Genomic DNA, 13561 nt, shown 5'->3' with positions numbered 1-13561 from the left:
CAAGTTTTACTCCAACCTACTGACCGCTCCAAACCTCAACAAGCAATTTCAGAAACCCTGTCGTCGTCCCCATGCGATGGCCAGCGTCTTATCGCACGGTGCGAGAATCGTGTGTTAAAGGTGCAAAAAGTATCGATCGATAAACTTCATGCAATGTGTGGAGTATATATACTTTAACATCGTGGAGCCCGCACAAGTCATTTCTCACCCTGTGGACTCGTCCGGTACTAAATCAATACATACAGAAGGGTGTCTGGTATACCGAAACCGAGAGAATCGTGTTTTTCATTGCGTAACGCGAGTTGTGCCAAGGAATAGTGAATGATACCCGCACATAACAGTACCTGGAGCCTAGCGCTCAACGGGTACTCGTGCCTACATAAGTCTAGGAACTGTTTAACAGAGTCATAAGGCGCTCACGTCTACGCCTCGACCTACTCTGCTTAGCTTCTCGATCAACCACCCTGCAGGCTCGGTAGCAGTCGCTCACGAGTCCTAGGAGTATACCCACCAGATAGCACACGATGTCGTTATCATCACTACCCGCCGAGATCATCAGCAGAATCTGTCGTCATCTTGGAATGATCCAGGATGAACGCGGCGGCTTTACTCATTACTGCAACACTGATGAGTTCCTACCACTACGTATAACTTGTCGAGAGTTGTACTCGAAGACCATGTACGACGCGTCGGTGCGATACGGGTTACTTCTTGAGCAGCTAGATATCGAAGCCAGCCACAACGGGCTCTGCGCCCTCCTTCACATCACCAAGATCCCCGACTTCTCCAAGCGGATTCGAACATTGATACTCAAGTCTCCTTATGAGAACGAAGCTCCGCCAGACTACTTGACGGCTAACTGGGTGAGGGATCTCCGCACCCCAACTACGTATGAGACACTTACTAACGCCGTCCACCCACGCCTCAGGCTAAAGCCGCGTTTCGAGGGCAGATCTTCGACGATATAACGACGTCTTTGGAGTCTAGCGAGACGGTACACCTTCTCGCGCAATGTTTTCGGAACTTGAAAGACGCCCCTGCGCTATCGGAGATTACCGTTCACGGGCGCAACCTGTACGGTCTTGTTCCCGCCGCTCTAGCAGCAAGTGAGTTTCCACGCGAGATCGCAATCTTCGAGGTGCTAGCGCAGCCTGTCGTCACATCAGACTATCGTAGTGTTACAAATTCCCCAGAGGAATGCGCGCCATATACCAAAGGTCTGATCATCAAAGCGCCCGACTCGGCTTTTAAGAGTGGGACGCCGCTCGATAGGAAGCTGGCAAAGAAGAAGGAAAGACAGGTCGGCAACCAGGGCTACCACTTCAAAGGATATCAGCCAAGCTATCGAGATTTCTCCGGATTTCTTGCAGCATATAACGAGATCACCCATCTTGAAATCGTTGGATGCGATAAGATGCCCATGCTAAGGCTCTGCGACGGATGCGACGCGGTGTTCAAGCATATTGTGACCGCGAACTTTCCTCACCTGACCTATTTCTCTATGAAAAAGGCCTACGTGAGTGGAAGCAGGCTCCGCCGCTTCGTTAAGCGGCACACCAAAACTCTGAAGGACGTCCGCTTCTCATCCGTTTCTCTGACGGATGGCTCATGGCAATCTCTAGCCCAGGGCTTGCTCAAACTATCGCAACTCGAGACGCTCTATTTTGAATATCTCTACCAAAGACACGAGGTCGTCAAGTCTAAGATTCCGTCTTTCTCCGATCAAAGCTGGTATACCGAACTCGTATATTACGGAAAGGCGAATATAAAACTCTTTCTGCAAATGTTTCTACAGCACTTCTGGACGGCGGACTTCGACCGCAAACCATACTCTCGTGGCTATACCACACAACCGTCGCGCAAGACTCGGGCAAGATACTACCAAGTGTACATGTATGACTTTCCTAACGTTGTGGCGAGTCTCGGATATATGGAAGCTGCATACGTCGAGATGCGATACGCACAGGAGGTTTTGGACGTTAGTTCTGAATGGAGTGACATGCAAACGTACAGGATGTACTAGAGGATACATGTTTGCTGGACCGGGCTTCTTACAAGGTCAAAGCTTAGCGACCATCCTGAGGGTCTTATGTAGGTTTTCGCGTGTAGTTTTATTGCGCCGTAACAGCAATTGGCCTCCTGGGGGCGCCCAAAACGATGATGGTCCAGAGCCTAGTCCTGTACATCATCGCTCAACTCAGATACTAGTCATCTTTGGGGAGTTATCACGTTCTGGTATTGCTTTGGTCCGCACGCAAATACACCCCACGATGCCTCAATATTAGCTTTCAATCCTCGCGCTTTGTCTGTGTTTCCGTGAGCAAGAGCTTCTGTGCAACTCGGCAAAGATTGATTGCCTCTTGGTCTAGTGCTGAGACAGATAGGGCATGCTCAGTTCCCCTGCATAGCGCTATTGGACTATATCACCGCAAGCTCTTGTGTTGACGCGATATGCGATCTGTTGGAATGTGGTATACCGCATGTTTCCATGAACTGCATTCGCTACACCAGCGATAAATTTTGCAATTCCGATCATGCTGGGCGAAATCAACGCACCATATTATAGATCTCGTGGATAGATTGGGGTTTTTTCCGCGGTTGGTATCCACATCTCAGTGCGGTAGCGATAATAATTACGCGACTGCTGTTTTCCAAATCTTTTCGCGAAATGCTCGGTCTTTAGGTAACCTACTCATCTCTTCATCACTCAGTAGACAGCTTCAAGCGTCTCATCGACGCGCGCGATGGCCAGTTTCACATCGCAAAATGCGACAATTACGGCACCAACGCAAGTCACTTCTCATCCTGCCGACCCGTCCAAACCCTCCTTCTTAGAACTGCCTGCCGAAATACGAAACGCCGTTTACGAGCTGCTTTTCGAGAATGATGGTCCCGTCTTCTTACACAACGCTGACGCATTCTTTCCACGAGCCCCGGACCTAGACGACTACGACGATGATGGGGGGCCACGCTGTCTGTGCGAATCCTGTCGATATGAAGGCATCTCGCATTACGAACGCGACCGTTCAGCATGGGCAGCAGCTATGGACAACGACGCGAAGGATCTGAAGTTTTTGAAAGCACATTTTGCCCACGGCCTTTCGGATGGGCTCGGCATGCTCACATCTTGTCGCCAGATTTGTTCCGAGGCAGTTGGAGTGCTCTACGGGCACAACACGTTCGCTTTCACTCGACGCACCGACAGACACGATATCAACTATCTTACAAACGAATATCGTGCATGGTTTGAACCAATCTTTTACAATAACGAAAGATACAACCAACTGAACTACTCTGCTCGATGGATGGATTCTATTGGAGATCATTACCGCTTCCTGCGCAAGGTGGTCATCGACACGGATGCCATGTGTCCATCCCATTGCCGGTGGGCGGCCGATTTCGATGTCCTCCCCCTCCTTCGCATCATGTGGGCGCATCCGGAAGCCAAATGCGAGATAGTCTTTGAGTCTACAGGAAGAGCGCTTTCTGCGCATATTCATGGTGCAAGTGACCCTACAGCGGTCCCCGAAGATCTCAACACTCTTTTACATACTCTCGGGAAAGAAGATATGCTTGGACTAAGGCATGTTTCGCGATCGTTAAAGAGTGTCGTGATTGAATTTAAACAAGTGGGAAGATCGCGATCTGAATGGCACTTCGTCAAGTACAAACGCTCGGGGCTGAGGTTCTTCACTGTTCTGAGTAAAGGAGCAGAAGTCTCCTGGAACCCAAAGAAGCCGATAAAATCCCGCGCAGACCTGCCTAGATCGATTCGACAGATCATCGCTCGATATGTAGCGCTTGGGCCCGAAGGCATCGTCGTGGATCTGACTGCGCATGTTACACACGGACTTGATCTCACCCTTCTCAGTCTGGTTCCCTGTTCGGTGAAGTCTCTCATCCGACCAGGGTATGCGTTGACCCTCTCGATGACCAGTCAGAAAGCCGAGACAAGTTTCATGAGATTTAGCGCACTCGACACCCTGCTCTGGCCGGAGGCCATCAACAATACAACAACCAGCTACATCGCCAGGGGCGAGTTTGGACTTACCAGCGGCCAGAGCATCAACCTCTACTTCATCCTGGATGAGGACAAAGGTCTCGAGGATGTTAAGATTAACATGAGAGGTCTCGTGCGCTTCCTGAGCAGCATGTCCATACCCAAAGCCAACATGTGGTCGACCATCAAGATCGTCATAAAAGACAACAAGGGACGCGAGAGAGCATGCTCTGAAGTGCCAATAAAGAAGCTAAGACAAGCCGTCTTCCTCTTCTTCACCGACCTCCTCCGAGACAGCATCTATGCTCGTGAGCGCCAACATTACACACCCAACATACGCATCAACGGCTTCGGCGCCATCCTCAAATGCATTGAGAAACCGCACGAGTTTCGTTGCACAAGAGCAACCAAATGGAAGTCCGACGTGAGCAGCAATGCTGTCCCTGGTTTTTCGGGAGGCCAGAAGTTGAAACTTGCTTCGGTGGCTGATGTCATTCGGCGGCGCGCAGAGCTGATGGACTTTGGATGTCCGATAGATAGGCGCGACGAGTGCTTGATACATGCTTGGGATGATTTGAGACGGTGTGTGGAGGTCGGTTGGGGTAGCCTTGATGATGCGCTAAAGAAGATGAGGCGTTGAAGGATTGGGAGTGGGTCCATGCTCCGGGGAGACTGCGGGTGACATCAGGGGTTCTGGACGCGCCATCGAAGAAACGCGATAACCTCGTCGTGATACTGGTGCTGAGATGGTCTACAGAAATCGGTGGAGAATGCAGCGATAGCCAGGTATGAACACAGAGTAGCATCAACGATACTAGCAGCATCATGGGCCATCGCTGGAAGTTTGCACGCGTGAGTTTCGCGTTTCCTTGCTAACCTATAACAGCCTAGCTTGAATACCGTGCCGCCCTTTCCAGTTGTCTTCAGACCGCCATCAGCTCTGTCTTGCCTCGCAACACCCATTTTTCTCGTCAATATCGTTTCGCACACATCTTTCCATACACTGCCATGGAAATTCCAAAAGGCTGTTCGGCTCCTCTAGATCCGTCCGCGCTGTCCTTCCTGACGCTACCGGCGGAGGTACGCAACACCATCAACGAATACGTGTTCGTGCTGCCACGACGACCTGGAATACGCATTCATAACTCCGACTTCTACTACGACCGACGGCCTTATGAGATTCGTGCAGACGATGAGTCTTTCGCCGATGACAGCTCAGAAGATGACAGAGTGGGCTATGGTTCTCGGAAGGGCAGGCATGTTCCCCGCAGCCTGAAGAATTGGCAGAAGAGGCAAGACTCTGAATGGAAAGAAGCGCAGGGGTTCAGGCATGAAGCATCTCTTGGGATCGGCCTGCTGAAGTCTTGTCGCCAGATGTATCACGAAACGGTTGGCATCTTGTACGCCAACAACACCTTCCTCGTTACCAGAGTTGGTCAGAGGTGTGACCGCGAAGCAATCAGGCGGTGTCAAGCCAGCGACCGGGATGACTACCACCAGATCAACTATGCGCCAATTTGGCTCACCTCACTTGGCTCTCAGATGAGGTTGATAAAAAAGGTAGTGATCGACATCTCGACTGTCTGCAGTTTTGGATGTGGTAAGGCCGAAATGAACCAAAACCTACTGCCGTTACTAAGGATAGTCTGGAACGGAGACCTACCACGCTGTAGCATTACCTTCGCCCACCCTAGACCCCTATTCAAATGTCCCGGAAGCATGCATCCCAACAGCACGAGTCCTGCGGATATCGTAGCAGGCACTGTCCGACTGAACAAGGCGTTCGCGGCTCTTGCCAAGGATGAAACGTTAGATCTTCGACGCCTTTCCAACTCAGAATTGCTTCTCTCGTCAGTCACTATGCACCGTGTCAGCAAAGACGGCCAGGTCCAGTACTACACAGGATCGCGAAGTGTTCATCGTTCTTTTTCTATCCACCCAGCGTCTGGCGTGGTCAGATGGTCCGCCGCAAGGCCAGTCAATTCACTTACGGATCTTCCTGACGATGTGCAAGGCATGATCTGTGCTTATGCAATCACCGCGGAAGATCGTCTTCGGCTTCCCATAAATTCCGCCCGGAAACTCAATTTCCATCGGAATGTTTTCAATGTTTCTGCCACACTCCGGGAATCTTTAGTTCAAGCTGTTAGTCAATACATGCCGGTGGTCATAGAGCTTACGGCTAAAGAGAGGGTCAGTGACTACAGCGACGCGGATTTGGTGAGAAGATATGACGCTGAGGTGGGGGTCCGCGAAGGCGGGCATCGGAATCATCTGGTGGAACTGATCGCCTCTCAAAGCCTGTATTCGACGTCCGCACTACCAACGATCTTAGTCCAAGTGGCACTCACCCGCGCCACTAACCCCACAGATGTTCGCATCAACATGAACGGGTTGCTCAATCTGAAGGGAACTACTCATGACGGTACTGAGGTAGACGAGATCTGTGTTGCTGTCGAGCTTCAGCACACTAGAGGCGACAATGTACACCACGATACCCACTATACTACATATGGGAGACTTAAGATGAGCATGTTCCTCTATCTCACGGACATTCTCGACCAGGTCTGTCCAAAACACTGGAAGAAGAATGCTCGACAAGCCTGCCCGGTATTCTGGATTGATGGATACGCAAACCTGGTAGACTTGGTCGCTCCACCGTTGGGGTTTCGATGGAGCCACGCGGATTCATTGAACTTTGCACATGAAGGAACGACATTGAGAAGGCTTGTTAAGAAAATCGAGCGTCGCCCAGATATCCCCAATAGCAAGGTGGGCTGTTGTTTGGACCGTGATACTGAGTGCGTGTACCACACATGGAGAAATTTGAAGATGTGGGCAAAATGTGTCTGGAGGATGGACAACGCACGCTCGACGAAGCAAGGACAGACGCTTGGTTGTTAAAGTCGTGTTGCAGATGGATTGAGAAGAAATTTCTTTCTCTTGAGCCACATTAACCATCAGCCCTCCACCCCTCGAATCAAATTCTTGATACCCTCTCCTCTTGAAGTCTGTTCCCATGCGTCGGTCGCCTTCTCAAACGGGGTCACCGAACTAATCAACGGCTTCACATCGATCAGTCCCTTCTCCAAGAAACCCACCGCAAGCTCGTAATCCCCTGCACCGTATCGGAAGCACCCCCTCACCATGAGTTCTTTCTGGCCCATGGCCACAATCGGGAACTCGATCTTCGGCTTCCCAAGCCCGGTCTGAACATACTTTCCACCTGGGCGCACAAGGTTGATGCCCATGTCGATACTCGTCGTCGCACCGGAAGCTTCGATGACCGTGTCGACAAGACCGCCAGTGGTGTCGATGCCATACTCAACAAGGTCGAACTTCTTGAGTAGCGCCTCGGCGTTGTCTTCTGGACTTGCGTCGAGTGACGAACGGAAGGTCTCGCACTTCAAGTAGCTCGCTGCAAACTCTAGCTTCTTCTCCAGAATATCGACAATGATGATGCGATGCGCACCGAACTGACGTGCGACCGCCGCGCAGAATAACCCGATTGTCCCACTCCCCATCACGACAACCGTTTCGCCGGCCTTCACATCACCCAGTTTGACAGCATGTACAGCAACCGCAAGCGGCTCAACAAGCACCGCTTCATCCAACCCCATCTTATCGGGAATCTTGTACACAAAGTCCTCTGCGCTACGGAAGTACTTCGATAGCGTACCTTGCGTATCGGGCGGCCCTGGCGCCGCAGCAAAACGAATATCGCGACACATGTTGTACACACCAGATTTACACGCTTTGCAAATGCGACATGGTATGCCCGGTTCGATAGCTACGCGATCACCCGGTTTGACGCTTTTGACGGATGGGCCGACGGAGTGGATTGTGCCGGAGGCCTCGTGGCCCATTACAATGCCGGTGGTGGGGTTTACCATTTTGCCGATGCCGCCGTGGTGCCAGAAATGGACCTGTGTTTGGTTAGTCGGTTGATGGGGTGTGGCATGATGATGGGTGATCTTACATCGCTTCCGCAAACTCCAACATAATTGATGCGAACAATCACATCGTGGGGGTCAATGACCTCTGGCACTGCGATATCTTCGATCTTTGCATTCTTCGGCCCATACAAGACTACGGATGGGTTTTGCATGATGTTGTTGCTGGAGGTGGTGTGTGTGCTTCAAGGGTAGCATGGAACTCTGCTGTCTCGCCAGATTTCTGCGGAAAAAGATGGCCATTTATATGGAATGTATGGCAATCAGGCGTTCCTTGAATGTACACACATCCAGTCGTCGCGCTCTTGTAATCGTTATCGACCGTGAACTACGTCGTAAGTGGGGAGGTAGACGCGTGTAGCTTCCCCGCATCCGGCGTTCCATCGTCTATCCCCGCACATGCTTCTATACGCAAGGATGGCATCCCGCAACCGCGATGTGTTGAGATGCTGATCGTGACATGAGAGGAGCCTTCGTCATGGATTAAGAATGTCTGAATGGATGATGAGAAGGCACATAGGATCACGCGGGCGCCGACGATGCGTGTTTCGGAGCTGCTCGTCCCGCATGCGCCACACCTCGAATATTCCATTTGCTTTTTTCGAGAGTGTCACACCGCCCATCAATCACGAACTACTCATTTTCAAGAACGAAAGATCAGAAAGATTGAGATGCTGCGAGTTTTATGCTGCTCAGAAGGAGCTGAGGCACGTGGCTGTAGAAGCACGTGTACGCCAGAGCACGTGAGTACGTGGCGGGAACGTGGAGCGGCGGGATGGAATCTTCGACCCCACTTTAATTCCTTAGCGTGTTTTAGGACGATGACGTTGATCGCGAGATTTTGCTTTCACATTGTGGGCGTCTTCCCCACGGACCGAATTCCCCCTCTTTCAATATATCAATCCAGCTCGCCAACGTGCCGTACACTTCATCATGCCTTCAACGCTTGTCTGGGTACTCATTGCAGTATTCGTCTGGCTATTCGTCCCAAATCCGTTCGGATCCAAAGAAACCAGCACCACGAGCACGAGCGAGAGCGAGATGCCGTCCAATTGCGCCCGATGCAACAAAGCCGAGGCTGATACCGAGAAAGGCACACTTCAGCGGTGCGCTAAATGCAAGACAACACCATACTGCAGCCGCGAGTGCCAGAAAGACGACTGGAAGAACCACAAGAAGATCTGCGCCCAGCAAGCGCAAGCCAATGCCAATGCCTACGATGGTTTCCCACCCAAAACCGAACACAGCTCCAATTACGCCGCACCTCGCATGAAGACTCTCGAGAAGCACGTACCGAACCCTTTCACACGACTCGACGACGGAAAGTACCTCCACGACCGCCCCGAGAAAGACGTCTACAGACTCCTCATCGACTCCTTCCGTATGCGATCCGAAGACGATAACAAGCTCGAGAATAAGCCCACACCGAACAGCATCTATACGGGCAAGTCTTCAAGCATTGAGCCATTCAGGAAGTTCCTAGACTTGGCTGAGACTCGGCGGGGCCTGCTACCTCCGTGGTGGAACGCCGAACACAGGCAAGAGTGCGAGAAGTGGGCTGAGAGCGGCGAATGGAACGATGTGCGGAAGAAGGTCACAAAGGCTGAGATGATCAGCCACTACGGCGATGATAAGGCGCCTATGCAGCTGAGGATGGTAGCGGAGTTTGTATACGGGTCGGGTTCCAAGGGGGAAAGTGGCACTGCGATGCGCAAGGTGCTGCGTGGCATGGAGGGTGGTGGTCTTGGGCTTGGCAATTTCCTGCCTATGAGCTTGACCAAGGTTATGGGTGGTGGAAGCTGAGTAGTAATGCGATATGGAGCATTGTAAGTCGCGTTGTAGTGTTCTTATGCGATGTAGATGGCTGATCGTACTGGTGCACAGCTGGTTCTGTATACATGCACATCATACGTATCATCATCTCAATTCATGTCGTCTCCTACATATCCCATGCGCGCGAATCAAACGCCGAGCAGCGTTACCGCCCGTGACCCAGGACCACAACTCAACTGTAAATGCATAACTTGAACGGAAGCATTGCCTACTTCCTCTTATGGCCAGTTCTCCCCATCCTCGTCTTCTCTTGCTCTGCTCTCTTAGCTACATCGGCGGCTCTCTTAGCTCTCTGCGCCTCTTTCACACGTTCATCCGCAGCTATCTCAGCCTGCATAGCAGCTTCCGTGTCCCGACGTATCTTTCTCCCGGTCGCCGCACGCGCATGTCTCATGCCCTTGGCGTCTTTACCTTTGAGACCGGTGGGAAGCCATTGCGACGTTCTGGAAGTCTTGTCTGCGGGGACGGGAGGAGGCGACGCGACACCTTCTTGGCCTTGGCCGTTGGGGTCAGCTTCAGGCAATGGGGTCGTTGGGGGAGAGGTAGCGTTCTCGTCGGTTTCGCCGTTCGTATTAATGTCGGCGTTCGCGACCATTCCAGCGAGCTCAGCCACATCGCCATGCTCGGGGTCTGGACTAGGGGAGGAGGCACCGTTGTCGAGTAGGTCCGCGAAGTCCTCGGCCTGAACAGTACCACTTGGCGCCAATAGTCGCTCTATCTCCGAGGCGGGCCAGTCATCACGTACAGCCTTGAAGACGATGTTGTAGCCGTGGCTGTAAGGATGTTTTCCGCATCCTCTGGACCAGACAGTGAAGCGCTCGCCGCACTCATCACAGAACGCTTGTAGACTCGTCAGTGTCTATTCGGGCGACTGGTTCTGCTTTACAGACCGAAATGTAGTTGCCAAAAGCACTTCTTCGACGGGGGTGCCTGAGGTGGCGGTCAGTTGAAGTGGACAGGGGGCGCAGACAGTAGTACAGGATGTACCGACCTTGCAATCTTTACAGTGATGTGTCAAGCCCAAGACTTTGAGGGTGTTCTTGTTGCAAATATTGGGGTTGAAGTCGCCTCTGAACATGTCTCCGTATCTCTCGTTGAGGTCTATCCATCCTCCTGCGAGCTTTACCATCTTGGTTGATCTTTCGGGTTAGCCAAGTTGGGGAACTGTCTGCAAGTGTATATCGGGCGGTAGTGAGTAGGGCCGGAGTGTATAGAGATCGAGGGCCTTGTAGCGCCGAGGCATTCTCGTACAACATGGCTGCCTTGTAGTGCATACGCTTCATTGAGCTGGGCTGATTCCATGCGCGGTTACGATCTGTGCTAATATCCGCTTCCAAGTGGGAAGACTGGCAATAAAGGCAACTGCCTCGACATTCCTGCATGTATTCACTCGATATCGAAAGGAAGACTATAGCAGAGGCCGTATATACAAGGACGAGTCACTGTTGCAGCCATTTCGAAGTAACATTCCGCTTGGATAGGATACTTGCATAGTGTTTGCTAGTTGGTGGTTCGTTTCTATCGGTCAACATACACATCATTCACTATGCCGCGCATTTCACGTGGCTAGACAAGCTCGGGCTCCACTTTGGCGCTGGACCCAGTCTGTGAGACTTGTGTGTACGTCGCTCTCTTCTCCGAGCCCTATATATTCTCTCCACCCCGAAACACTACCTTGCTACGGGTAGTTCGACTGCCACTCGACCGAACATCACGCCCACGTCGGCCAATAATTACCTCCAAGTACTTGTGCCAACATGCGCTTCAGTCTCACGTCTTTGGTCCCTGGTCTGGACTTCAGCTCCAGCTCCAAGCGCCCTCAAGACAATTCTCAAAGCAGGCTTCGCAAGACACCGCCTGCACCCATCATCGTTAACGATCTCAAGAGTCGCAAGTGTCCCAGCAAGCAGGATCCCAATCTACCCACAATACTGTCCATTGCCTACGAGGAGTTCCGAGCTCGCTTCGCCCGCCAGCGCAAGAAAAAGGTTCTGGGGTGGGCAGAGGTGTCTCACGAGGTCGTTGCGTCACAAACAGCCGCGCGTTTGCTACCAAGCCTCAACGTTATCTCTGGTATCTGCACCATCATCGAAACGCTGCCCAAGCTACCTCAGCGGTTGCTTACGCCCGAAACTACGACGGATAGTGGAGAAGGTTGGCTCAAAGTAGTTGAGCGTGCCTGCGGCAATGACAACTCCGCAATCGTCGCCCTCATCCAGCGCGAAAATGCTGTCTCGCCCAGCGGTGCCAACTCTGACGAGGAGGTTGAAGACTATAAATCATCCACGCCTAAGTCGGACGGTTCGGTAACCTCTTCTTTAACAAGCGCGGGCTCTGATAACCAAGCGCTTGATCGCGCGGACTGGGAACCACTCCGTGCGCTTGATCATTCGAACTTCCAGAAAACCCTCTGGCAACATCTCAACCCCTCCTCCGAATACTACGCAGAAGACTACATTTTCTGCGGCGAATATGAGGGTGGCTACAACTTCGTCCGCATATATCGGGTTACCAATAGCCTTAACGACGGTGAATACGTGGTTAAGATTCCTTGCGTCGGCACTGCCGCTCGCTGGCAGAAGCAGGATGCGTACATGCTTCGTTCGGAGTTTGGCACTATTAAGTTTATTGGCGAGCGCACCAAGTGTCCCGTCCCTGAGGTTGTGGCCTACAACGACAAGCTGGATAACACGCTAGGTGCGCCTTACATCTTGATGAAGGCCTGCACAGGCAGATCCGCCTCTGAAGTCTGGCACGACGCTCACCCCATTCATAAAGACTGGGATCGGGACACAGTCGACTTTCCTTCCAAGGAACTGGCGTCAAAGCGCGAGCGCATACTTCGTTCACTGGCCCAAGCCATGGCCGAGCTGCGTCATCTCGAGTTCGACAAGATTGGCGCGTTGGACTTTGACACTGTTGACGCAAACGGAACGCCTGCTATTGGTTCGCTTTGGGAGTGGAATATCGACCCAGATCTGACCGCCGAAGATATGGCCACGGAGAAGGCTCTTACTGAGAAGCCAGTGTACGACTCAAGCCTGGCGCGCTTCATGGATGAGCTGCTTGATGTCTGGCCGTTCGAGGGACATGAAGGAAGGCCCGGCGTCTATCATGGAGTCCTGGATGCACTATTCCGAAGCGAGGCTTTCGCAAAATCTGTTAAGCATAGTGATAACGAAGAGTCTTTCGTCCTTCGCCATGACGACCTCAACCTTCAGAACGTCTTCTGCGACCCCGATACCGGCGAGGTGACAGGCATCATCGACTGGGAGCGCGCTTCCACCGCCCCACGCTGCCTTGGCTATTCTTCTCTTCCAAAATTCTTGACATTAGACTGGATGCCAGAGTACGATGTTTTGGATGCGCCGCACTCTCCTTTGTCGCTACAAATGTACCGCGAGATCTACGCCGACGCGATGATTGAAGCCACGGGAGTAGGCGGTGACGGCATTTATACGTCCAAGTCTGCGATGTACCAGGCCGCGCACGCAGCGTTGTTTGGTAGTAGTGAAGGTGGCGACCTTCGTGACTTTGTTCGAAAGTTATTGCATGAGGTGCCTGGACTGCACCACACGGACCTTGACTTGTATCTGACTTGGCTCGGCGAGCACTGGGAGGCGGTCGGCAGCTCCGTCAAAGAGGCTATAGTGAAGGTTGCGAAACCGGTAGTTCGGACGATCGACGACTGCGAGACGCAGTGACTGCAACACTAACCCACTCTACCTCCACCTCCTCTGTTCGGAGCCGCGTACCAGACGGTCAGCAAAGTACA

General features: G+C 52.3%; 6 protein-coding genes across 6 annotated transcripts; 4 read left to right on the top strand and 2 right to left on the bottom strand.

The window, feature by feature from the left end:
- Positions 1–677: 677 nt before the first annotated feature.
- On the top strand, positions 678–2023 carry J4E79_010204 (uncharacterized protein; the record flags this gene model as incomplete). Its single annotated transcript, XM_049359043.1, has 2 exons — positions 678–863; positions 929–2023. The coding sequence occupies 2 exons, from the start codon at positions 678–680 to the stop codon at positions 2021–2023; spliced, it is 1281 nt and encodes a 426-aa protein (XP_049206421.1).
- Positions 2024–2744: 721 nt separating this feature from the next.
- J4E79_010203 (uncharacterized protein) lies at positions 2745–4640 on the top strand (the record flags this gene model as incomplete). The annotated part of the gene is made up of 1 exon (XM_049359042.1): positions 2745–4640. The coding sequence occupies one exon, from the start codon at positions 2745–2747 to the stop codon at positions 4638–4640; it is 1896 nt and encodes a 631-aa protein (XP_049206420.1).
- A 2320-nt stretch (positions 4641–6960) lies between these two features.
- Positions 6961–8108, bottom strand: J4E79_010202 (uncharacterized protein; the record flags this gene model as incomplete). The annotated part of the gene is made up of 2 exons (XM_049359041.1): positions 6961–7926; positions 7980–8108. The coding sequence occupies 2 exons, from the start codon at positions 8106–8108 to the stop codon at positions 6961–6963; spliced, it is 1095 nt and encodes a 364-aa protein (XP_049206419.1).
- Positions 8109–8886: 778 nt separating this feature from the next.
- On the top strand, positions 8887–9756 carry J4E79_010201 (uncharacterized protein; the record flags this gene model as incomplete). Its single annotated transcript, XM_049359040.1, has 1 exon — positions 8887–9756. One exon carries the CDS (start codon positions 8887–8889, stop codon positions 9754–9756), a length of 870 nt encoding a protein of 289 aa, XP_049206418.1.
- Positions 9757–9994: 238 nt separating this feature from the next.
- Positions 9995–10915, bottom strand: J4E79_010200 (uncharacterized protein; the record flags this gene model as incomplete). Its single annotated transcript, XM_049359039.1, has 3 exons — positions 9995–10626; positions 10677–10716; positions 10778–10915. 3 exons carry the CDS (start codon positions 10913–10915, stop codon positions 9995–9997), a joined length of 810 nt encoding a protein of 269 aa, XP_049206417.1.
- A 628-nt stretch (positions 10916–11543) lies between these two features.
- On the top strand, positions 11544–13490 carry J4E79_010199 (uncharacterized protein; the record flags this gene model as incomplete). The annotated part of the gene is made up of 1 exon (XM_049359038.1): positions 11544–13490. One exon carries the CDS (start codon positions 11544–11546, stop codon positions 13488–13490), a length of 1947 nt encoding a protein of 648 aa, XP_049206416.1.
- Positions 13491–13561: the final 71 nt, after the last annotated feature.

Source organism: Alternaria viburni (genome assembly GCF_023758015.1).
Source record: "Alternaria viburni strain BMP 2772 chromosome Unknown scaffold_29, whole genome shotgun sequence".
In the NCBI taxonomy this organism is placed as follows: Eukaryota; Fungi; Ascomycota; class Dothideomycetes; order Pleosporales; family Pleosporaceae; genus Alternaria; species Alternaria viburni.
This window is presented reverse-complemented; position numbering and strand designations above follow the sequence as displayed.